Source organism: Argopecten irradians, chromosome 16, assembly GCF_041381155.1.
Source record: "Argopecten irradians isolate NY chromosome 16, Ai_NY, whole genome shotgun sequence".
NCBI lineage: Eukaryota > Metazoa > Mollusca > Bivalvia > Pectinida > Pectinidae > Argopecten > Argopecten irradians.
In genome coordinates this window covers 2,897,111-2,924,971 of record NC_091149.1, presented here as the reverse complement: position 1 = coordinate 2,924,971, position 27,861 = coordinate 2,897,111, and the positions used below count along the sequence as shown (strand labels likewise).

General features: G+C 40.5%; 2 protein-coding genes across 2 annotated transcripts; both read left to right on the top strand.

The window, feature by feature from the left end:
* On the top strand, positions 1-25,978 carry LOC138310837 (mucin-22-like). The gene is made up of 7 exons (XM_069252161.1): positions 1-84; positions 8,646-8,751; positions 16,712-20,546; positions 20,726-24,452; positions 24,540-24,867; positions 25,031-25,449; positions 25,481-25,978. The coding sequence occupies exons 1-7, from the start codon at positions 1-3 to the stop codon at positions 25,976-25,978; spliced, it is 8,997 nt and encodes a 2,998-aa protein (XP_069108262.1).
* On the top strand, positions 25,662-27,614 carry LOC138310745 (salivary glue protein Sgs-3-like). The gene has a single exon (XM_069252083.1). It carries the CDS (start codon positions 26,566-26,568, stop codon positions 27,214-27,216), a length of 651 nt encoding a protein of 216 aa, XP_069108184.1. The 5' UTR covers positions 25,662-26,565; the 3' UTR covers positions 27,217-27,614.
* The last annotated feature ends 247 nt before the right edge of the window (positions 27,615-27,861 follow it).

The following is a 27,861-nucleotide window of genomic DNA, read 5'->3' as shown; positions in this document are numbered from 1 at the left end:
ATGATTGAATGGAACCTGGGCAGTATGGGCGATTTGTCTGGGTACGAGGGATCGGACTATCGTATAAGGCTCGATAGGTTTGAAGTAAATCCAACACCCCGAGTTTCCTCCGGCCCCGGAACTGGTCAGTGATCATTCTATCCATACATGTCTGACCTGAGTTTGGTCCTAAACTCATTATACACGTACTTGGCTGTTTAGGGTGAATGGATGGCAATTTGTTCTGACGTTATCAACGAGATTTTTGTAATTTCGTTAATTTTGCCCCATATTCAATTTTTATCATTACAAAGTTTAACATTGTAATTTACATATTGTATCAGAAAATGTTCTGAGAGGTAATTTTCTTCAGTTGAAAATAAAACTCCTTTAAATAACACCTACGCAAACGTTACTCGTTATTATAATGTTTATAAATGTCTTAGTCTGTATCATAGAATTCATATGATGGGTTTAGCTCAAATCAAATAGGTTCATATAATGTTCATATTATTGAGAGAAAATGATAAAAATCAAAAACTAACGATAACAGCTACGTTATATATGTAATTTACATATGGACTAGAAATTTGAAAGGATTTGTGCATATACATTAACACAAATGACAGAAAATGGTTAACCTGACGCTACACTAATTGGTACACTTTCGGAAGGTACTTGTTATTATTTCCTAATGTGTACTTGAATCCAGATTTTTTTTCTTGACATTCCACAAACAGATACCTTCAGTTGTAGTTTTATTATATGTATAAATAGAGCTTTGATGCATGCCCGGTCCAGCCCTGTGTTTCAGCAGGTTTGAGTACCCAAAATGGTACACCTCCTAAATTTGATTTGATTAACAAATGTCTAAGCATTATAAAAAAATGCTTGAATTGATTTAAGGAAAGTTCAAACATTTTTTAGTTGATTTCAGTTACATACAATTTTGTAACTACCAAAATAATCCCATTCAGCAATTGTTGTCATTGTTTTAAAGTATATGATGTTTTTAGGGTTGTCGCACGACGTCGATCGTTTCCCGGATTTTTTTCACAATTTCATTATTTTCAAGTTTAAATAGAGATTACAAACAACAGGAAAGAATAAGATATATGAAAAATGTCACAGTTACTTTTAAGCACCTTAATTTTTGTTCAGGACAATTTTTTGTCAGTTTAGATTGTAAACTGATAATGCGTCTTCATATATATTAAAAGTGTACCAAATTGGTTGCGTACCAATTCGGGTAGCGTCACGTTGTGGGCGATGTTCGGGGACACTACTCTCTAAACATACTTACATAATTTTTGCATCATAATAAACAGTTTCTTTCTACGTGGAGAGCTATTAACAAAAAAGTGCAATGTAACCATGGTTTTTCAAACAATTATCCTCCAGAGGGAGTTACAATTCAACCCCTCCATCTTCTGACCGGGTCACAGTGGCTTAGTGGGTAAGGTGTCTGACATTCTTTCACTAGCCCTCTACCTCTAGGTCATTGTGGTAGAGTGGTTAATGTGTCAGGTATTCTACTCTATACCTCCACCTCTGGGTCATGGTGGCTAAGTGGTTAAGGTATCTGCCATTCTACTACCAGCGTGGGTCATGGTGACTGAGTGATTTTAAAGGTGTCTGATATTCGACCACTAGCCCTCCACCTCTGGGTCATGGCGGCTGAGTGGTTAAGGTGTCTGACATTTTACAACTAGCCCTTCACCTCTGTGTCATGGTGGCTGAATGGTCAAGGTGTCTGACCTTCTACCACTAGCCTTCCATCTCTAGGTCACGGTGGCTGAGTGGTTAAGGTGTCAGACATTCTACCACTAGCCCTCCACTTCTGCATCATGGTGGCCAAGTGGTTAAGATGTCTGACATTTTACCACTAGCCCTTCACCTCTAGCCCATGGTGGCTGAGTGGTTAAGGTGTCAGACATTTTACCACTAGCCCGTCACCTCAAGGCCATGGTGGCTGAGTGGTTAAGGTGTCAGACATTTTACCACTAGCCCGTTACCTCAAGGCCATGGTGGCTGAGTGGTTAAGGTGTCAGACATTTTACCACTAGCCCGTCACCTCAAGGCCATGGTGGCTGAGTGGTTAAGATGTCTGACATTTTACCACTAGCCCTTCACCTCTAGGCCATGGTGGCTGAGTGGTTAAGGTGTCAGACATTCTACCACTAGCCCTCCACTTCTGCATCATGGTGGCCGAGTGGTTAAGATGTCTGACATTTTACCACTAGCCCTTCACCTCTAGGCCATGGTGGCTGAGTGGTTAAGGTGTCAGACATTTTACCATTAGCCCGTCACCTCAAGGCCATGGTGGCTGAGTGGTTAAGGTGTCTGACATTTTACCACTAGCCCGTTACCTCAAGGCCATGGTGGCTGAGTGGTTAAGGTGTCAGACATTTTACCACTAGCCCGTCACCTCAAGGCCATGGTGGCTGAGTGGTTAAGGCCATGGTGGCTGAGTGGTTAAGGTGTCAGACATTTTACCACTAGCCCGTTACCTCAAGGCCATGGTGGCCGAGTGGTTAAGATGTCAGACATTCTACCACTAGCCCTCCACTTCTGCATCATGGTGGCTGAGTGGTTAAGGTGTCAGACATTTTACCACTAGCCCGTTACCTCAAGGCCATGGTGGCTGAGTGGTTAAGGTGTCAGACATTTTACCACTAGCCCGTCACCTCAAGGCCATGGTGGCTGAGTGGTTAAGGTGTCAGACATTTTACCACTAGCCCGTTACCTCAAGGCCATGGTGGCTGAGTGGTTAAGGTGTCAGACATTCTAAAAACAGCTCTATATTCCATTCAGGTTATTTGTGTTGTTTGAATTAAATTGTATTGTTTATCCCCGTTCGGTGACGTTTCCGGTCCATTGCTACATTTTTATAACTTGTTTATTCACTGTATATAAAACGCCGTGTTTCGTACTAATATTATAAATGTATACTATAAAGATATGTTAATTTCATGACAGATCATTAAAAAATATTTTATTAGGCTGTCACTCAAATACCTCATTTAATTATAGAAAACCATGCTTAATTACTTAATTAAGTTACAGTTAATGACTGATATGATGAAATGTTTTCCGATTTACATACATATGTATTATGTTAGTTACATAATATCGTACCATCAGCTAGATCTTAAAATCAGTAGTCGTTCTGTTTCTAATCACAACCTAGAAATTGAAGCTTGTAGGACTGAAAAAGATACCTCGCCAGCATCGGTTATGCAAATACCTCATCCTCAAGTGCACAGAAATTCTACTGAAAGAAAAACTTTCTTATCTAAATACAAAATTAACTTTATGTTCACGGACTATGAAAATTTAGTAAAGTTATTGTCATCTAACGAACCACAACTTCTGCAGGATTTAGGTCTCTTTATTTAAAAGTCGTTTGAACTGAGGAAAGCGGACTTGCTGAATGCATGAGTTGTTCTTGTTTTATTATTATAGTTTGATACATATAACGTTATTTTTTCTAAATTCTTCTCTAGCCTTGTATGTGGATGTAAAAAATGCAAATAAAATTGATTATTGTGTTATTATTATTACCACAGGAGAAAATGTAAAAGAATTCCTTTTTTTACAAATTACTGAGCAAAACCACATGTTACTCTAATGAAGTGCCTGCTTTCATTTTGAAATGCCATCATTAAATTTCATAAAAATCTCATCAACTTCAATAAAAGTAACAAAAATGTCCAGATATGTATTTTTTATTTTTTTTTTATAAGTTGACGACCACAATATTTCGGCAGTCCCCTGTGTAATGGAATCACGAAACAGTAACCGTAAAAATTACTTTCGCGAATTCTGCTATTGAAGTATATTGTTTCGTGAATATTTATCTTCGATACATATATTATTGTATATATACATAAATTAATAATTATCTCATCTAGAGTGAAAGATCTTTCCATTCAATTTCAAACCTAAGAATTTTATTCGCTTCTAATTTGTTTTGAAATGAAAATCGCGTAATTGTTTGGTTACGAAAAAAGTTGGATCTAAGTATATTGAAATCATAGGCTTTTGGTTCTATAAATATACTGAGACCCATATATATGTATGTGTGTTATACTGTATAATACACAGTATTATAAAATAAAGGGGTATTCGTATATCTATAGAGCCAAAAGCCTATGATTAACACAGGTATTCAGATGTAGATAGCTATATAAATAAGCAGTAGTGCGATCTTTACCTGGACCGCGTGTGAATTTTAATCACATAGTGATCGATCAGATTTTTAACTTCATTTATCTCAAGTTAATTTTGATTTATTTCAATGCTTCGGCATAAATTGTATATTTTCTTCTCATCATCATTTATATTTTTTGACATCTTCGATACTCCTGGGGTTACTAACTGACGTTATATAACGACAGTTATAATAACCCACTGAAGTATCGAGGGTGAGTTTGACAGTAATAATGAAAAGAACCAAATATCTACGAAATGAACATTTCTGTTATACATTTTGATTATAAATTCAGTAAATCGCTAATTTAATCTGTTGTGTATAATGTCTACTTTGATTTCTATTTAGCTCATTAACATAATCTATTGTCACACTTTTTGTTTGAACATGATGGATTGTGTACAGTAAAATATCTTACTTATAATAATTAACAGACACCACAGGGACTTGTCAAACTTTCTCACTACAGGTAATAATAGATTGCACCACTGGGACCCGTCAAACATTCTCACCACAGGTAATAATAGATTACACCACAGGAATCTGTCAAACATTCTCACCACAGTAATAATAGATTGCACCACAAGGACCCGTCAAACATTCTCACCACAGTAATAATAGAATACACCACAGGGACCCGTCAAACATTCTCACCACAGGTAATAATAGATTACACCACAGGGACACGTCAAACATTCTCACCACAGGTAATAATAGATTACACCACAGGAATCTGTCAAACATTCTCACTATATATGTAAATTTAGATTACACCACAGGGACCCGTCAAACAATCTCACTATATATGTAAATTTAGATTACACCACAGGGATCCGTCAAACATTACTAACTCGGTTCAATCTTATTTCTGCTCCCACTGAGCATAAAGGGACGACTGGTTTGTCAAATTATATTTAAACATTTTTGACAGATATTTATCCATATGGATATACTCTTTTAAATATAACTGTGACAATCGGCAACTTACTGTTAGCACAGAGATGATGATAGATTACGTAACAGCGATTTTTTTAGTGAAATTGAAAATGTTGATAGATTTACATATCGTAGTGTACTATTCAGTTTTGATGGCAAGTTAATAAAAACGAAACAAACAGTTGCTGAGACAGACTCAGCCTCTATGATCACCAGTAACTACAGAAGTACTGATTAGAAGTAATCAAATATGACATTTGTGTTTTAAAGTCTATTTATGATAAACTTTATGGTTGTAACCACATTTATTGGTGTTGACAAATTAAGATTCTGTTCTTGGAGAGCCTGGGTTTACTCATTGTAAAGTTAATGGAAGATTGGTTTTACATTGGTTTTTCAAGCAGCGTTCAATATTATAGATAAACCCTTTTAATCAAGAAATCACTTTATTGAAATGTTTCAAAATACGTTCTATATAGATTTTTCATTGATAGCTTTTACGTTACAATTTCAGCTAACTAAGTCTATTCCGGATATGTATATTATAATTCGTTTTGACATTAAAATCGCCTCTCATCTTATTTTCTCTTTCTTTCTCTCTGATATCCTAATATTCCAAGAGTAAACAAGACATGTCGTTATGACCAAAATCGGGTAAAATATGAGTTCCATTTACTATTTCTGGGCATAGTAGGGAAAAGCTTTTAATTTAGATTAGTATTTTTGACACATTCTAGATTCCAACGTTACATGCAGCTCATGTGTTTCCGAAAACATCACTTTCATGTTAAAACGTCATGTACATGTAACTAAAAATCGTTATCCCCTAACATATTCATTATTCATCTATTCGTTTGTTGGTTCGTTGGTTGGTTCGTTTCTTCGTTCGTTCGTTCATTCGCTCAATCATTTTTTTATTCATTTATTGATATATATATTTATTTATTTGTGTACAGCAGGTTAATACAATCAGATATAATGAGGTTAATAGGTGTATCCCGGGTAAGAACTTTCAGATCAGTCAATAAGGAACGTGCGAGAAATCAATAAATACAATTTTTACAATAAAATCTTATATGTGAATTTGACGTATGGAAAACTCGGTCCTTTTTCATTCTGAGATCAGACAAAGGCCTGTTTTGACTAGGTGTCAGGTTAACAAAGACTTGTCACCATTTTGTCTTATATACGATGATGATCGAGTTAATGATTCGAATAAGTATGGCGTCCTAATTAGACCTGATTAGCATGCAAACTATGCCAATCACACATACAGTGTACGGAGAGTGACTGACAAAGACAGTGTAACGCCCGTCAGGGAAAGCCGGGACACCAAGTACATCAGTTAATGGGCAGACGATAAAAGACTGCACGGACGGACGGACGGATTCAGAAAAACGGAATCGGCTTCATTATTTGATCACAAGAACAAAAGACGGTTCAGAAAACGGATACTGGTCTCAGAATTAAATCGTTCGGACTACAGACTGATTCCGAATGCCAGATACAGCTTCAGTATTACACCGCTAGGGCAAAGAAAAAAAAGGGTTCCCAAAACCGGACAATGATTTCAGCATTAGAAAGCACAGACACGTAAAAGGATTAAAGAAAACTGATTAGGAGTTATCGCACACTGGACAGACAGACGGATTAATTGACACAGACGAAAAACAGAGATAACGGGAAGTTGATACAAAAAAGTGAGAGAAATTTGTAAAGAGACAAATCAGATATATCGGATTCCAGTGGTGAAAAAAAACGGTCAGTGATTGTTGATAATGATTTAATTAAACACTGAATAGAAAAGGAAGGGATTTATTATCTAAACTAGCTGAAGCACGCCGCATATTTTTCTGATGTAAGTATATTTCTCTTGTTTAAAGTTTTAGAATAAAAAAAGATAAGGTTTTCCTTTTTTAAATATGATCATATAATTGATAAGCATATTGCGAACTCTTTTTTTTTCTTTTTTCTTTCTTTTCCATAAATATAAACTGTCAACTTCAGCGCTAGTTCAAACACTTGAGAGTAATTGGTTTGTCAGTTGTGATTGATCTAATATATTCTCTGTATAATAGGAATCCAAAATTAGCACACGCTAGTCAAGTATCGTAAAGGCAAATAAAAGTCAGGATTTTGCTGATGTCGACGAAAGTATTATTAATTTGTTTTAATGAACTGATCTTGTAAACGTAGATATTTTACTTTATATTGTATAAATACGTCAGTTTTATTTGGTCATACACTGGATGGATAAAATCACGTAAATGAAAAGGCATGTTTACATGTAGTCATGAAAATGGGAAAATAGTCACAACATTTACAACTTCGCTAGCCAAGGGTATTCAGTACGATACTCTGCCTGTAACAACAGAGTATTACGTACTGAAATTCATCCTTGACTAGCGAAGTTGTAAAATTTATTAACTTAACGTTAATACTACACTTACCATCATCTTCTGATTAATTTGAATAAAATAAATCAAATTTAATTTTCCTATCGCGGGTCGTCTTTGTTCCCGCCGTCGTCCTAACTATCACTGCGGCAGACGGCGAAAGGGCGAAATAAATCTTCATTGCTAACATAGATTACGGAGGAATTTGTATTTGTTTGGTGTTGTAACCACATTTTATGTGAATTTTTTATGTTATTGCTGTTTTCAAGAAAAAAATTTTCGGAAAGGAAGTGGGCCTTGAACATTTTCTTAACATCAAACAACGGTACAAGTAATGCATTTGATATCTTTACACGTGCAGAAATCGTAAATGATCGGAACCCCTGGAGTATTGAGGATGTGGTATTCCATGTAATGTATTTTAAATGAAATATAAATATTGCAGAACCTTTGTGAATTACGTCATTTCCGATTCGTGTCTCCTTTGTGTATTACGTCATGTCTTTTATGTTTCCCTGGCTTTATTTCCGTAACTAACATGACACATTCCTGTCAGCCGACCCGTGACTAGAATGATAATAAGTTCACAAGGACTTATTGAACGACTGTTATAACCATCAGTGGCGACAAGTTAGTTACTGACTGACCTTTAACCTTTAAAAGGCCACTACCTTTCCGAAACGGCTTTTAATTTTTAAAATAGGAATGTAAAACGAGATCAATAATTTTGTAGAGTCGCAGAAGTTATTAACTATACGTTTACTAGCACACTTATCATCACCTTCAGAACTGTTTAATTAGAATAAATAAAATGTTAATTTTCATAATGCGGGTCGTTTTATGTTTCCCGCCGTCGTCCTAAATGCCGCGCGGTAGTTGACTATCACTGCGCCACACGGCAAAACAGCGAAATGAATCTCCACTGTTATCGTACATTAGACAGGAAATCTTGCATATGTTTGGTGTTGTAACCTCATCTTAAGCCATCGATATATATTTTCTTTTGGTATTAATGTTTTTAAGAAACTTTTAAATTTTGCTCCGGAAAGGTAGTGGGCCTTTAAAATTTGACATGTATGCCGCGATTTACAATATTTGTTTATTTTTTGTTTTTATTTCAGATGGGCGGAGCTTGTAACACATGTGACGTAACTTCAATAATGAAAGGCGGGGCATTAGACAAGCTGGGTGGAGTCGTCTGCTTCTGGCAGCTGCGCTACTCAGGAGGTAATCCAACACCAATGTACAAAGACATACATTTTATACACGAGGTTTACTTTTTTTATTGACTAAGCCAGCTTATAACGTATTTAACACTATGTATAGGTAACACTGGCCCTCCTTTTACACTACCGGCCCTCTGTCTTGAGATTTCCTTAATTTCAACCTGAGACTCTCCTACACCGACCACAAGAACCCGGGTCTCCGGCGTGATAAACGCTTGTATTAGAGACTATATTACTTTAACGTTGTGTACAGACCACATCGACCCATTCCTCTTACACAACAATTCGTAAAGATTTTATCTTTTTAGTAAACATATTAATGACGGGCTTATTTTGTTTTATTCATCAATTATATACAGTCAAGGTCATACATGAGGGGTATTTACAGCTGCTAATTGTCTCGCGTTCTCGTTTTCTGTCAGAGTTAATAACCTCCCTCCGCTTCACTCAATATCAACTAAGTGGTATAGCTATCGAACTGATCTACCAGAGTTACCTCCCTTCGCTTCACTCAATATCAACTAAGTGGTATAGCTATCGAACTGATCTACCAGAGTTACCTCCCTTCGCTTCACTCAATATCAACTAAGTGGTATAGCTATCGAACTGATCTACCAGAGTTACCTCCCTTCGCTTCACTCAATATCAACTAAGTGGTAAGCTATCGAACTGATCTACTAGAGTTACCTCCCTTCGCTTCACTCAATATCAACTAAGTGGTATAGCTATCGAACTGATCTACAGAGTTACCTCCCTTCGCTTCACTCAATATCAACTAAGTGGTATAGCTATCGAACTGATCTACCAGAGTTACCTCCCTTCGCTTCACTCAATATCAACTAAGTGGTATAGCTATCGAACTGATCTACCAGAGTTACCTCCCTTCGCTTCACTCAATATCAACTAAGTGGTATAGCTATCGAACTGATCTACTAGAGTTACCTCCCTTCGCTTCACTCAATATCAACTAAGTGGTATAGCTATCGAACTGATCTACTAGAGTTACCTCCCTTCGCTTCACTCAATATCAACTAAGTGGTATAGCTATCGAACTGATCTACTAGAGTTACCTCCCTTCGCTTCACTCAATATCAACTAAGTGGTATAGCTATCGAACTGATCTACTAGAGTTACCTCCCTTCGCTTCACTCAATATCAACTAAGTGGTATAGCTATCGAACTGATCTACCAGAGTTACCTCCCTTCGCTTCACTCAATATCAACTAAGTGGTATAGCTATCGAACTGATCTACCAGAGTTACCTCCCTTCGCTTCACTCAATATCAACTAAGTGGTATAGCTATCGAACTGATCTACCAGAGTTACCTCCCTTCGCTTCACTCAATATCAACTAAGTGGTATAGCTATCGAACTGATCTACTAGAGTTACCTCCCTTCGCTTCACTCAATATCAACTAAGTGGTATAGCTATCGAACTGATCTACCAGAGTTACCTCCCTTCGCTTCACTCAATATCAACTAAGTGGTATAGCTATCGAACTGATCTACTAGAGTTACCTCCCTTCGCTTCACTCAATATCAACTAAGTGGTATAGCTATCGAACTGATCTACCAGAGTTACCTCCCTTCGCTTCACTCAATATCAACTAAGTGGTATAGCTATCGAACTGATCTACCAGAGTTACCTCCCTTCGCTTCACTCAATATCAACTAAGTGGTATAGCTATCGAACTGATCTACCAGAGTTACCTCCCTTCGCTTCACTCAATATCAACTAAGTGGTATAGCTATCGAACTGATCTACTAGAGTTACCTCCCTTCGCTTCACTCAATATCAACTAAGTGGTATAGCTATCGAACTGATCTACTAAGAGTTACCTCCCTTCGCTTCACTCAATATCAACTAAGTGGTACAGCTATCGAACTGATCTACTAGAGTTACCTCCCTTCGCTTCACTCAATATCAACTAAGTGGTATAGCTATCGAACTGATCTACCAGAGTTACCTCCCTTCGCTTCACTCAATATCAACTAAGTGGTATAGCTATCGAACTGATCTACTAGATTTACCTCCCTTCGCTTCACTCAATATCAACTAAGTGGTACAGCTATCGAACTGATCTACTAGAGTTACCTCCCTTCGCTTCACTCAATATCAACTAAGTGGTATAGCTATCGAACTGATCTACAGAGTTACTCCCTTCGTTCATCTCAATATCCATCAATAACTAAGTGGTATAGCTATCGAACTGATCTACTAGAGTTACCTCCCTTCGCTTCACTCAATATCAACTAAGTGGTATAGCTATCGAACTGATCTACTAGAGTTACCTCCCTTCGCTTCACTCAATATCAACTAAGTGGTAAGCTATCGAACTGATCTACTACTCCCTTCGCTTCACTCAATATCAACTAAGTGGTATAGCTATCGAACTGATCTACAGAGTTACCTCCCTTCGCTTCACTCAATATCAACTAAGTGGTACAGCTATCGAACTGATCTACAGAGTTACCTCCCTTCGCTTCACTCAATATCAACTAAGTGGTATAGCTATCGAACTGATCTACCAGAGTTACCTCCCTTCGCTTCACTCAATATCAACTAAGTGGTATAGCTATCGAACTGATCTACTAGAGTTACCTCCCTTCGCTTCACTCAATATCAACTAAGTGGTATAGCTATCGAACTGATCTACTAGAGTTACCTCCCTTCGCTTCACTCAATATCAACTAAGTGGTATAGCTATCGAACTGATCTACCAGAGTTACCTCCCTTCGCTTCACTCAATATCAACTAAGTGGTATAGCTATCGAACTGATCTACTAGAGTTACCTCCCTTCGCTTCACTCAATATCAACTAAGTGGTACAGCTATCGAACTGATCTACTAGAGTTACCTCCCTTCGCTTCACTCAATATCAACTAAGTGGTATAGCTATCGAACTGATCTACTAGATTTACCTCCCTTCGCTTCACTCAATATCAACTAAGTGGTATAGCTATCGAACTGATCTACTAGAGTTACCTCCCTTCGCTTCACTCAATATCAACTAAGTGGTACAGCTATCGAACTGATCTACTAGAGTTACCTCCCTTCGCTTCACTCAATATCAACTAAGTGGTATAGCTATCGAACTGATCTACTAGAGTTACCTCCCTTCGCTTCACTCAATATCAACTAAGTGGTATAGCTATCGAACTGATCTACCAGAGTTACCTCCCTTCGCTTCACTCAATATCAACTAAGTGGTATAGCTATCGAACTGATCTACCAGAGTTACCTCCCTTCGCTTCACTCAATATCAACTAAGTGGTATAGCTATCGAACTGATCTACCAGAGTTACCTCCCTTCGCTTCACTCAATATCAACTAAGTGGTATAGCTATCGAACTGATCTACTGAGTTACCTCCCTTCGCTTCACTCAATATCAACTAAGTGGTATAGCTATCGAACTGATCTACCAGAGTTACCTCCCTTCGCTTCACTCAATATCAACTAAGTGGTATAGCTATCGAACTGATCTACCAGAGTTACCTCCCTTCGCTTCACTCAATATCAACTAAGTGGTATAGCTATCGAACTGATCTACCAGAGTTACCTCCCTTCGCTTCACTCAATATCAACTAAGTGGTATAGCTATCGAACTGATCTACCAGAGTTACCTCCCTTCGCTTCACTCAATATCAACTAAGTGGTATAGCTATCGAACTGATCTACCAGAGTTACCTCCCTTCGCTTCACTCAATATCAACTAAGTGGTATAGCTATCGAACTGATCTACTAGAGTTACCTCCCTTCGCTTCACTCAATATCAACTAAGTGGTATAGCTATCGAACTGATCTACTAGAGTTACCTCCCTTCGCTTCACTCAATATCAACTAAGTGGTATAGCTATCGAACTGATCTACTAGAGTTACCTCCCTTCGCTTCACTCAATATCAACTAAGTGGTATAGCTATCGAACTGATCTACCAGAGTTACCTCCCTTCGCTTCACTCAATATCAACTAAGTGGTACAGCTATCGAACTGATCTACCAGAGTTACCTCCCTTCGCTTCACTCAATATCAACTAAGTGGTATAGCTATCGAACTGATCTACCAGAGTTACCTCCCTTCGCTTCACTCAATATCAACTAAGTGGTATAGCTATCGAACTGATCTACCAGAGTTAACTCCCTTCGCTTCACTCACTATCAACTAAGTGGTATAGCTATCGAACTGATCTACCAGAGTTACCTCCCTTCGCTTCACTCAATATCAACTAAGTGGTATAGCTATCGAACTGATCTACTAGAGTTACCTCCCTTCGCTTCACTCAATATCAACTAAGTGGTATAGCTATCGAACTGATCTACTAGAGTTACCTCCCTTCGCTTCACTCAATATCAACTAAGTGGTATAGCTATCGAACTGATCTACCAGAGTTACCTCCCTTCGCTTCACTCAATATCAACTAAGTGGTATAGCTATCGAACTGATCTACCAGAGTTACCTCCCTTCGCTTCACTCAATATCAACTAAGTGGTAAGCTATCGAACTGATCTAACCTAGAGTTACCTCCCTTCGCTTCACTCAATATCAACTAAGTGGTACAGCTATCGAACTGATCTACTAGAGTTACCTCCCTTCGCTTCACTCAATATCAACTAAGTGGTATAGCTATCGAACTGATCTACCAGAGTTACCTCCCTTCGCTTCACTCAATATCAACTAAGTGGTATAGCTATCGAACTGATCTACTAGAGTTACCTCCCTTCGCTTCACTCAATATCAACTAAGTGGTATAGCTATCGAACTGATCTACCAGAGTTACCTCCCTTCGCTTCACTCAATATCAACTAAGTGGTATAGCTATCGAACTGATCTACCAGAGTTACCTCCCTTCGCTTCACTCAATATCAACTAAGTGGTATAGCTATCGAACTGATCTACTAGAGTTACCTCCCTTCGCTTCACTCAATATCAACTAAGTGGTATAGCTATCGAACTGATCTACTAGAGTTACCTCCCTTCGCTTCACTCAATATCAACTAAGTGGTATAGCTATCGAACTGATCTACCAGAGTTACCTCCCTTCGCTTCACTCAATATCAACTAAGTGGTATAGCTATCGAACTGATCTACCAGAGTTACCTCCCTTCGCTTCACTCAATATCAACTAAGTGGTATAGCTATCGAACTGATCTACCAGAGTTAACCTCCCTTCGCTTCACTCAATATCAACTAAGTGGTATAGCTATCGAACTGATCTACTAGAGTTACCTCCCTTCGCTTCACTCAATATCAACTAAGTGGTATAGCTATCGAACTGATCTACTAGAGTTACCTCCCTTCGCTTCACTCAATATCAACTAAGTGGTATAGCTATCGAACTGATCTACTAGAGTTACCTCCCTTCGCTTCACTCAATATCAACTAAGTGGTATAGCTATCGAACTGATCTACCAGAGTTACCTCCCTTCGCTTCACTCAATATCAACTAAGTGGTATAGCTATCGAACTGATCTACCAGAGTTAACCTCCCTTCGCTTCACTCAATATCAACTAAGTGGTATAGCTATCGAACTGATCTACTAGAGTTACCTCCTTCGCTTCACTCAATATCAACTAAGTGGTATAGCTATCGAACTGATCTACCAGAGTTAACCCCCTTCGCTTCACTCAATATCAACTAAGTGGTATAGCTATCGAACTGATCTACCAGAGTTAACTACCTCCCTTCGCTTCACTCAATATCAACTAAGTGGTATAGCTATCGAACGAACTGAGTTACCTCCTTCGTCCAAACTAACGTGGTATAGCTATCGAACTTCTAACCAGAGTTACTCCCTTCGACTTCACTAACATCATCTAAGTGGTATATAGCTATCGAACTGATCTACTAAAGTTACCTCCCTTCGCTATCTACTCGATACCAACACTAAGTGGATATAGCTATCGAACAGATCTACTAAGTTACCTCCCTTCGCTTCACTCATTATCAACTAAGATCGTGGTATAGCTAGAGTCGAACTGATCTACTAGAGTTACCTCCCTTCGCTATACTCAATATCAACTAAGTGGTTATAGCTATCTCGATCATATACCAGAGTTACCTCCCTTCGCTTTCATCAATATCAACTAAGTGGTACAGCTATCGAACTGATCTACCAGAGATTACCTCCCTTTCGCTTCACTCAAATATCATCTAAGTGGCGTTATAGCTTATCAACTGATCTACTCCAGATTTACATCCCTTTGCTTCAATCAGATCAACTTAAGTGGTGCAGGTATCGAACTGATTATAGAGGTTTACCTCCGAACCACTATCACTCGTATGCAATCTAAGTTGCTATCGATCTGATCTACCAGAGTTAACTCCCTTCGACTTCACTCACTTTACAACTAAGAGGTTTAGCTTATCGAACTGATCTACACAGTTACCTCCCTTCGCTTCATCAATATACCAACTGATGTGGCATAGCTATCAGAACTGATCTACGTGTAGTTACTCCTTAGATCACTTCAAACATCAACTAAGTGGTTACAGTACTCCGAAATGATACAGGTTACCTCTTTTGGTTTCGGTCATTAAATACGGAAGGGAAGAGGGGGAAACTTCAGACATACGAGTAAAGCTGTGTAGAACAATACACCAGACCTATTGTTTGTTCTGTTACAGGTAGAACAATACACCAGACCTATTGTTTGTTCTGTTCCAGGTAGAACAATACACCAGACCTATCGTTTGTTCTGTTCTGTTACTGTAGAAACAATACACCAGACCTATTGTTTGTTATGTTCCAGGTAGAACAATACACCAGACCTATTGTTTGTTTGTTATGTTCTCTTCCAGGTAGAACAACACACCAGACCTATTGTTTGTTATGTTCCAGATTGAACAATACACCAGACCTATCGTTTGTTCTGTTTCACGTAGAACAATACACCAGAACCATTGTTTGTTCTGTTTCACGTAGAACAATACACCAGACCCATTGTTTGTTCTCTTTCTGGTAGAACAACACACCAGACCTATTGTTTGTTATGTTCCAGATTGAACAATACACCAGACCTATCGTTTGTTCTGTTTCACGTAGAACAATACACCAGAACCATTGTTTGTTCTGTTTCACGTAGAACAATACACCAGACCCATTGTTTGTTCTGCTTCGCGTAGAACAATACACCAGACCTATTGTTTGTTCTGTTTCACGTAGAACAATACACCAGACCCATTGTTTGTTATGTTCCAGGTAGAACAATACACCAGACCTATTGTTTGTTATGTTCCAGGTAGAACAATACACCAGACCTATTGTTTGTTATGTTCCAGGTAGAACAATACACCAGACCTATTGTTTGTTATGTTCCAGGTAGAACAATACACCAGACCTATTGTTTGTTATGTTCCAGGTAGAACAATACACCAGACCTATTGTTTGTTATGTTCCAGGTAGAACAATACACCAGACCTATTGTTTGTTATGTTCCAGGTAGAACAATAATACACCAGACCTATTGTTTGTTATGTTCCAGGTAGAACAATACACCAGACCTATTGTTTGTTATGTTCCAGGTAGAACAATACACCAGACCTATTGTTTGTTATGTTCCAGGTAGAACAATACACCAGACCTATTGTTTGTTATGTTCCAGGTAGAACAATACACCAGACCTATTGTTTGTTATGTTCCAGGTAGAACAATACACCAGACCTATCGTTTGTTCTGTTTCACGTAGAACAATACACCAGACCTATTTTTTGTTATGATCTAGGTAGAACAATACACCACCCTATTTTTTGTTATGATCTAGGTAGAACAATACACCACCCTATTGTTTGTTATGTTCCAGGTAGAACAATACATAAGGCCTATCGTTTGTTCTGTTCTAGGTAGAACAATACACCAAACCTATTGTTTGTTCTGTTCTAGGTAGAACAATACACCAGACCTATTGTTTGTTCTGTTCCAGGTTGAACAATACATCAGACCCATTGTTTGTTCTGTTCCAGGTAGACGTGACCTCTTTGTCTTGGTATGGCTGTGTATATTCGGTGCCGTCAGCGCCCAACTCTCAGGACCTTTCACTGTTTCTCATCCGAACGCGCCGCCCAAGTCCCCACCCAAGATTACGTATAAGGACCAGATTGTCGGCCCCTTATCTCTGACCGGGCTGTCCCCTGTAAGTTCTTCTTCACCCACCAGTAATCGTGCCCCAACTAGGAAACAGACGACATTTAAGTTCCCACGCCTACAACCTGTCAATCAACGTCCACGTGCAGCAAATGTTGATACTGTGAAGTCACACACGAAACCGCGCCCACCTTCTGACGTCACTAGATCCCATATACACGCAACGGCTCATCATGACCTGAGCGTTTCGCACGTTAAACAACTTCAAACAGAAATCGGGCGCAGTTTGGCCTCAAAAGTATTCCAAGCCCCGAGTATTGGACCTTCTCATTCGTCGTCAAATAAAGTTGATACAGTTGGCAAATCTGACCTTTTGTCACTTCCAACTAATCAAAACCAGGTACGCCCACTTAATGGCGACGTGAGATCGCACATGCGCAGACATACTATCCCTAAAACAAGTTTTCAACCACAGCAAAGCGTCCTCAACAAGCATGGCAACAGTCAAAAGAAAGAGGTCATGGGGTCACGTGTTGTAGAAAGACGAGAGCCATTCGCCGGTGATGTCAGAGTTTCAAGTTTTCAACCACAGGGACCCAGCTTTGTGTCACGCCCTACAACTGACCAACAATTCAATAGCCCTCAATTGACGAATCGCCAACAAGGATCTCAGGCCCAGGTAAGAAATGAACAAATAAGATCTCACGTGCAAACTGCTAACGCTAACCAAGGAATTCTGACGCAAACAACCAATCAACAGACATCTAACCATCAAAGTACTAATATGCTGCCTTCAAATTCAAATATTCAGACCGAAAACGCAATGCAAACAATTAAAAGCCAGAAGCAGCGCGCGATCCTTCCACAACAGGTCGCGAATCCCCAACAGTCCACGAATCTTCCTCGACAAGTTAAGAATATTCCCCAACAGGCAACAAATCTTCCTCAGCAGGCTGCTAGTCTCGCTAGTCGACCTTTGAACCAGAAGCAGATCACCAATCAACAAAGAACTACGCCTACGGTTAATTCTAAAATAAATCCGAATCCAAATAAAGCCGAGAATAAAGTTGTAAATCATAAGATAAAACTAAAACAGGATTTTAATCTATTTAAACTGCGAGGAATAAAAGCAATACAGAATACGAAGCCCAGAACGAAATCATCTCCAGTCAGTCAAAGTGTTCAAACATTGAATTCAAACAACGTACCAAACTCTTTCAAGAAGCCTCCAAATGCAGTTAATCGTGGAATATCTCCTGTCTTGCAGACGAACCCCCAAACGTTTAACAACAAAAAATCGGTGAAAGCAGTAAAAACGACACCAAAGCTATCCAGAAATAGAAAACTTCAAACCAGGAATGGATTTCCTTTTCAACGATTTACTGGACTTCGAGTTGGAATTCAGAAGCCAAAACGGCGCCCAGTAGAAACAACCAACCGAGGGCAAAATCAAGGGGCTGCCAACAATCAGGGACAAATTCAGACGACTGCCAACAACCATGGACCAATTCAGACGGCTGCCAACAATCAGGGACAAATTCAGACGACTGCCAACAACCATGGACAAATTCAAACGGCTGCCAACAATCAGGGACAAATTCAGACGGCTGCCAAAATCAATGGACACATTCAGACGTTTGCCAACAATCAGGGACAAATTCAGACGGCTGCCAACAATCAAGGACAAATTCGGACGGCTGTCAGCAACCATGGACAAATTCAGACCACCGTTAACAAACAGGGACCAACTCAGAGGAAACAACAAAACAGGAAGAATCATCGTAAAAGAAGCCATCGTTTCAATTTTCCAATTTTAAGTAGACTAGGAACTAGCACCCTTCGTAAAAAGCCTTCTCCAGCCGAAGGTGTCCATAGAAGTACCCAGAACAGTAATGCTAGTCTAACGGCCTCTGCAAAGTCCGGACAGAAGGCTACCACAGATCCAACAGTAAAATCTGTTAATATCAATAACGTCAGAAGTACCGAACCCATCAACAATATTACAACAAACCGATCAGTGACATTTACTGGTGCCACAGGCAGACTAGGGGAGGTAACTCATCAGAATTCTAATACCGGTCAAATTCAAACAGTTATCAACGTAACCAAAACGAACGGACCAAATCATTCGAGCAAGAAGACCATAACGAATAATCAGCAAGCGTTTTCACAAAGGACATCTTCCTCAGCTGTTCGTACTTTAAACACGTTTGATACCCACAACGCAGTAAAATCGAAGCCCGGGCAATCTTCGATAACGCGCCCAACAATGGAAACTTCATATACAACGGAAGATATTTTAATGAAGCCTCGACTTGATCCGGCCCCACCCTACTACCAAAAACTGGATAAGCATATGGGTGACCCCGATCTCAGGACTAATTTACACCCCCATGACGCTGCCATAGCAAATCCGCAGTTTCGCATACAAACAGCACAAACAGTGAGCAACACACAGAGTAAAACACAGTATAGGTTACCACCAAAGCCAACACATAGCGGACCAAGAAAATCCCCCAGTGAATTCAAATTCAAGCAAGCGCGAGGTGCGAAGAACAGACAAAACGCCTCTCAGTTTCGACACATACCAAATGAAGCAGGTTTTAGAAAAACTTCAACCATCTCTCAGTTTAGACATATCCCGAATGGTGCTAGACACGATAGCAACATTTTAAATACCAATGGCCATGGTATAGTTTTCTCAGCACGTGACAAAATCGTGTCATCGCCACAGGTGATTTTACAGCCAGCAAACGAACCCGTGACCCGGTACAGAAATCAATACGCTAACAAACTCACCGGTCAATCAGACAACAGTGTTGAACCAGCTAGCGCTCACTTATCAACCAATCATATCGAATCTACTGGATACAAGGACCAATCAATGAACGGTATATATTTATCTGGAAAATTCGATCCAACATACAATGCCGTATCGCCTACGGCAGAATCAGATGGAACTACAAACGTGGCGAATTCAATGAGATCAACGAAACCTTCAACAGGACCGTCCGGCCAATTAAATAATATTGATCGTTCTGCAAATGATGTCTTTCCGATACAAATAAATTATGAAACCAACGATAGAATAGGTTTGTCGACAAGTCAACGAGGCAAACAATTTATCGCTTTATCAAGTAAGCAAGCAATGCATCAATCAACTATCCCGTCTGTTTATCCTACTACTGACCAATTCACGGCATTTACTGATCACACAACAGACGTACCAATGGACCAATCAACTGTTGTATCGATAGACCAATCAACTGCCGCATCGATAGACCAATCAACTGCCGCATCGATAGACCCGTCAACTGTCGCATCGATCGACCAATCAACTGCTGTATCAATCGACCAATCAACTGTCGCATCGACCGACCAATCAACTGCTGCATCAATCGACCAATCAACTATCGCATCGATTGACCAATCAACTGTCGCATTGATAGACCAATCAAATGTCGCATTGATTGACCAATCGTTGAATGGTGGACTTCCTACAGCCCCCAACCAATCGAGTAATGATACATATTCTACATTACTAACAGACCAATCTACATCTGCAACAACAGATCAATTAATTGCCTCTACAGATCCATTAAATCCCATCTCCGCTGACCAATCAACATCGACGACAACTGACCAATCAACTGCTCTGTCAGACCAGCCAACAACCGTACCAATGGACCAATCAACTATTGGATCAATTGATCAGTCAACTTATAACGTTCAATTTGGAGCATCAACAGACCGATCAACAGTTATATCAATTGACCAATCAACAGTTTCATCAATAGACCAATCAACTGTCGCATCAGTAGACCATTCAACAGTCGCATCAATAGACCATTCAACTGTCTCATCAATTGACCAATCAACTGTCTCATCAATAGACCAATCAACTGTCTCATCAATTCAATCGACCAATCAACAGTCGCATCAATAGACCATTCAACTGTCTCATCAATTGACCAATCAACAGTCGCATCAATAGACCAATCAACTGTCTCATCAATAGACCAATCAACTGTCGCATCAATTGACCAATCAACAGTCGCATCAATAGACCAATCAACTGTCTCATCAATAGACCAATCAACTGTCGCATCAATTGACCAATCAACAGTCACATCAATCGACCAATCAACAGTCGCATCAATAGGCCATTCAACTGTATCATCAATTGACCAATCAACAGTCGCATCAATAGACCAATCAACTGTCTCATCAATAGACCAATCAACTGTATCATCAATAGACCAATCAACTGTCTCATCAATTGACCAATCAACAGTCGCATCAATAGACCATTCAACAGTTGCATCAATAGACCAATCACCAGTCACATCAAAAGATCAATCACCAGTCACATCAAAAGATCAATCAACTGTCTCATCAATTGACCAATCACCAGTCACATCAAAAGATCAATCAACTGTCTCATCAATTGACCAATCAACTGTCGCTTCAATAGACCAATCAACGAATGTTGTTCAAACTGCAAAATCAACTGACCAGTCTGTATTCAAATTTATAAATAAAACAACTGTTGCATCAATTAACCAATCAACAGTCGCATCAATAGACCATTCAACTGTCTCATCAATTGACCAATCAACAGTCGCATCAATAGACCAATCAACTGTCTCATCAATAGACCAATCAACTGTCGCATCAATTGACCAATCAACAGTCACATCAATCGACCAATCAACAGTCGCATCAATAGGCCATTCAACTGTATCATCAATTGACCAATCAACAGTCGCATCAATAGACCAATCAACTGTCTCATCAATACACCAATCAACTGTATCATCAATAGACCAATCAACTGTCTCATCAATTGACCAATCAACACTCGCATCAATAGACCATTCAACAGTTGCATCAATAGACCTATCACCAGTCACATCAAAAGATCAATCAACTGTCTCATCAATTGACCAATCACCAGTCACATCAAAAGATCAATCAACTGTCTCATCAATTGACCAGTCAACTGTCGCTTCAATAGACCAATCAACGAATGTTGTTCAAACTGCAAAATCAACTGACCAGTCAGTATTCACATTTATAAATAAAACAACTGTTGCATCAATTAACCAATCAACTACCCAAACTATTGACCAATCAACTGTCTCATCAATCAACCAATCAACAGTCGCATCAATAGACCATTCAACCGTCTCATCAATAGACCAGTCAACTGTCTCATCAATTGACCAATCAACTTCCCAAACTATTGACCAATCAACTTCCAAAACGATTGACCAACCAACTATCGAATCAACTAGCCAACCAACAGCTGTATCGACAATTCAATCATCGTCTGGTGTTAATTTGTCAATAAAACCTTCACCAAATAGTGTTCCGCCCACAGTCCCTCCTCAACTAGCCAATTCTGGTTGGTTCAGTTCACCAAGCAGAGTCTCCTCATTGCTGACTACAAGCGAAAATCTGGTTGGGAATGTGTCTAATGTCAACACACAGTCGTTTACAGCATCCGAAGTCGCAACAAAAGAAAGAACCACGTCTGGGTTTTCGACAAAAGAGACCACGACATACGATGGCATCACTAGAGAAGCAACAAGAAAGGAGATCACAGAGCCATACATTACATCAAAGGTCAACGCCACTAATGAAACATTCAAAGACACGACACCAGAGGTTAACACCAACGAAGTCACTACTGCAAAGGTCACAACACCAGTGGTCAACTCCAACGAAGTCACTACTGCAAAGGTCACAACACCAGGGGTCAACTCCAACAAAGTCACTACTGCAAAGGTCACAACACCAGGGGTCAACTCCAACAAAGTCACAACTGCAAAGGTCACAACACCAGGGGTCAACTCCAACGAAGTCACTACTGCAAAGGTCACAACACCAGGGGTCAACTCCAACAAAGTCACAACTGCAAAGGTCACAACACCAGGGGTCAACTCCAACGAAGTCACAACTGCAAAGGTCACAGCACAAGAGGTTAGCACTAAAGAATTATTTTCTCCAGAGGTCACAAAACCACAGGTCAACACCAACGAAGTCACTTCTGTAAAGATCACAACACCAGAGATTAACACCAAAGAGGCGACTACTGCAAAGGTCACAACACCAGAGGTTAACACCAAAGAGGTCACAACTGCAAAGGTCAAAACACCAGAGATTAACACCAAAGAGGTCACAACTGCAAAAGTCACAACACCAGAGGTTAACACCAAAGAATTATTTTCTCCAAAGATCACAACACCAGAGGTCAACATCAAAGAGGTCACTACTGAACAGGCCATAACACCAGAGGTTAACACCAAAGAGGTCACTACTGAACAAGCCATAACACCAGTGGTTAACATCAAAGAGGTCACTACTGAACTGGCCATAACACCAGAGGTTAACATCAAAGAGGTCACTACTGAACAGGCCATAACACCAGAGGTTAACATCAAAGAGGTCACTACTGAACAGGCCATAACACCAGAGGTTAACATCAAAGAGGTCACTACTGAACAGGCCATAACACCAGAGGTTAACATCAAAGAGGTCACTACTGAACAGGCCATAACACCAGAGGTTAACATCAAAGAGGTCACTACTGAACAGGCCATAACACCAGAGGTTAACACCAAAGAGGTCACTACTGAACAGGCCATAACACCAGAGGTTAACATCAAAGAGGTCACTACTGAACAGGCCATAACACCAGAGGTTAACATCAAAGAGGTCACTACTGAACAGGCCACAACACCAGAGGTTAACACCAAAGAGGTCACTACTGAACAGGTCATAACACCAGAGGTTAACACCAAAGAGGTCACTACTGAACAGGCCATAACACCAGAGGTTAACATCAAAGAGGTCACTACTGAACAGGCCACAACACCAGAAGTTAACATCAAAGAGGTCACTACTGAACAGGCCACAACACCAGAGGTTAACATCAAAGAGGTCACTACTGAACAGGCCATAACACCAGAGGTTAACATCAAAGAGGTCACTACTGAACAGGCCACAACACCAGAGGTTAACATCAAAGAGGTCACTACTGAACAGGCCATAACACCAGAGGTTAACATCAAAGAGGTCACTACTGAACAGGCCACAACACCAGAGGTTAACATCAAAGAGGTCACTACTGAACAGGCCATAACACCAGAGGTTAACATCAAAGAGGTCACTACTGAACAGGCCATAACACCAGAGGTTAACATCAAAGAGGTCACTACTGAACAGGCCATAACACCAGAGGTTAACACCAAAGAGGTCACTACTGAACAGGCCACAACACCAGAGGTTAACATCAAAGAGGTCACTACTGAACAGGCCATAACACCAGAAGTTAACACCAAAGAGGTCACTACTGAACAGGCCATAACACCAGAGGTCAACATCAAAGAGGTCACTACTGAACAGGCCATAACACCAGAGGTTAACACCAAAGAGGTCACTACTGAACAGGCCACAACACCAGAGGTTAACATCAAAGAGGTCACTACTGAACAGGCCATAACACCAGAAGTTAACATCAAAGAGGTCACTACTGAACAGGCCACAACACCAGAGGTTAACATCAAAGAGGTCACTACTGAACAGGCCATGACACCAGAAGTTAACATCAAAGAGGTCACTACTGAACAGGCCATAAGAGTTAACACAAAGAGGTCAACTGACAGCCATACCGAGTAACACAAAGAGGTCTCTACTGAACAGGCCATAACACCAGAGGTTAACATCAAAGAGGTCACTACTGAACAGGCCATAACACCAGAGGTTAACATCAAAGAGGTCACTACTGAACAGGCCATAACACCAGAGGTTAACACAAAAGAGGTCACTACTGAACAGGCCATAACACCAGAAGTTAACATCAAAGAGGTCACTACTGAACAGGCCATAACACCAGAGGTTAACACCAAAGAGGTCACTACTGAACAGGCCATAACACCAGAGGTTAACACAAAAGAGGTCTCTACTGAACAGGCCATAACACCAGAGGTTAACATCAAAAAGGTCACTACTGAACAGGCCATAAACAGAGGTTAACACCAAAGAGGTCACTACTGAACAGCCACAACATCAGAGGTTAACATCAAAGAGGTCACTACTGAACAGGCCATAACACCAGAAGTTAACACCAAAGAGGTCACTACTGAACAGGCCACAACACCAGAAGTTAACACAAAGAGGTCACTACTGAACAGGCCATAACACCAGAGTTAACATCAAAGAGGTCACTACTGAACAGGCCATAACACCAGAGGTTAACACAAAAGAGGTCACTACTGAACAGGCCATAACACCAGAGGTTAACACCAAAGAGGTCACTACTGAACAGGCCATAACACCAGAAGTTAACACAAAAGAGGTCTCTACTGAACAGGCCATAACACCAGAGGTTAACACCAAAGAGGTCACTACTGAACAGGCCACAACACCAGAGGTTAACATCAAAGAGGTCACTACTGAACAGGCCATAACACCAGAGGTTAACACCAAAGAGGTCACTACTGAACAGGCCATAACACCAGAGGTTAACACAAAAGAGGTCACTACTGAACAGGCCATAACACCAGAGGTTAACATCAAAGAGGTCACTACTGAACAGGCCATAACCCCAGAGGTTAACACCAAAAGAGGTCACTACTGAACAGGCCATAACACCAGAAGTTAACACAAAAGAGGTCACTACTGAACAGGCCATAACACCAGAGGTTAACACCAAAGAGGTCACTACTGAACAGGCCACAACACCAGAAGTTAACACAAAAGAGGTCACTACTGAACAGGCCATAACACCAGAGGTTAACATCAAAGAGGTCACTACTGAACAGGCCATAACACCAGAGGTTAACACAAAAGAGGTCTCTACTGAACAGGCCATGACACCAGAGGTTAACATCAAAGAGGTCACTACTGAACAGGTCATAACACCAGAGGTTAACACAAAAGAGGTCTCTACTGAACAGGCCATGACACCAGAAGTTAACAAAGAGGTCACTACTGAACAGGCCACAACACCAGAGGTTAACATCAAAGAGGTCACTACTGAACAGGCCATAACACCAGAGGTTAACATCAAAGAGGTCACTACTGAACAGGCCACAACACAGAAGTTAACATCAAAGAGGTCACTACTGAACTGGCCATAACACCAGAGGTTAACACCAAAGAATTATTTTCTCCAAAGATCACAACACCAGAGGTTAACACCATTGAATTATTTTCTCCAAAGGTCACAACACCAGAGTTTAACACCAACAAGTTTACAACTGCAGAGGTCAGAACACCAGAGGTCACCACCAAAGACGCCACTACTGCTGAAGTCACCACAGCGGAAGTAGTTACACAAAATATTACCACACCAAAGGATACTTTTCAAGAGGTCAGCACCCAAGGGGTCAAAACAACAAAACCCATTAATCAAAACGCCACGGCATCAAAAGCAGAAGTCACTACTTCAAGGCTCACTACACAGGAGGTTACTTCACCAATAGTCACTACTCTAGAGGTCAAAATACCAGAGGTCACCACAATAGAGGTCAACACACCAGAGGTCACCACACCAGAAGCCACTGCACAAGAGGTCACGACATCAAATGTCATTATACCAGAGGTCACTACAGCAGTGGTCACCACAACAGAGGTCACCATACTGGAGGTCAAAGCACCAAATGTCACTAAACCAGAGGTCACCACACCAGAGGTCACGATATCAAAGGTCACCACACCAGAGGTCATGACATCAAAGGTCATTATACCAGAGGTCACTACTAAAGAGGTTAACACATCAGAGTTCACCACACCAGAGGTCACCACACCAAAGCTCACTACAACTGAGGTCACTAAACCAGAGGTCACTACTAAAGAGGTTCATACATCAGAGGTCACCACACCAGAGGTCACCACACCAAAGGTCACTACAACAGAGGTCACTCAACCAGAGGTCACTACTAAAGAGGTTCACACATCAGAGGTCATCACACAAGAGGTCAAAACACCAGAGGTCACCACATTAAAGATCAATACACCAGAGTCTACTACACATGAGGTAAAAACATCAGAGGTCACCGCATCCCATGTCATCCCTGCAGAAGTTCCAACAACACAGTTCATTCCTCCAGAGGCCACAACAACAGCAGCAAATGCTTCAGAAGTCACAACACAGTTCATTCCTCCTGAGGTCACAACAACAGAGGTAATTCCTCCAGAGGTCACAACAACACAGGTCTTACATCCAGAGGTCACAACAACAGAGGTAATTCCTCCAGAGGTCACAACATCACGAATCATTCCTCCAGAGGTCACAACATCACAGGTAATTCCTCAAGTGTTCACAACAACACAGGTCATTCAGAGGTCACAACACAGGTCATTCCGGCAGAGGTAACAACAACACAGGTCATACCTCCAGAGGTCACAGCATCACAAGTCATACCTCCAGAGGTCACAACATCACAGGTAATTCCTCCAGAGGTCACAACAACACAGGTCTTACATCCAGAGGTGACAACAACAGAAGTTATTCCTCCAGAGGTCACAACATCACAGGTCATACATCCAGAGGTCACAACAACACAGGGTCATACCTCCAGAGGTCACAACAACAGAGGTAATTCTCCAGAGGTCACAACAACAGAGGTCATTACTCCAGAGGTCACAACATCACAAGTCATACCTTCAGAGGTCATAACACAGGTCATACCTCCAGAGGTCACAGAGGTCACAACATCGCAGGTCATTCCTCCAGAGGTCACAACAACAGAGGTCATACCTCCAGAGGTCACAACAACAACAGGGTCATACCTCCAGAGGTCACAACAACACAGGTCATACCTCCAGAGGTCACAACAACACAGGTCATACCTCCAGAGGTCACAACAACACAGGTCATTCCTCCAGAGGTCACAACACAGGTCATACCTCCAGAGGTCACAACAACACAGGTCATTCCTCCAGAGGTCACAACAACAGAGGTCATTCCTCCAGAGGTCACAACATCACAGGTCATTCCTCCAGAGGTCACAACAACACA

Excerpts from the sequence above, each read along its gene's own strand:
- LOC138310837 (XM_069252161.1), top strand. The coding sequence starts at position 1 with ATGATTGAATGGAACCTGGGCAGTATGGGCGATTTGTCTGGGTACGAG. Across the intron at positions 24,868-25,030 it reads TGAACAGGCCATAAACAGAG|GCCATAACACCAGAGTTAAC; the intron begins GTTAACACCAAA and ends ACTACTGAACAG. Across the intron at positions 25,450-25,480 it reads AACAGGCCATAACCCCAGAG|GCCATAACACCAGAAGTTAA; the intron begins GTTAACACCAAA and ends ACTACTGAACAG.
- LOC138310745 (XM_069252083.1), top strand. The coding sequence starts at position 26,566 with ATGACATCAAAGGTCATTATACCAGAGGTCACTACTAAAGAGGTTAAC.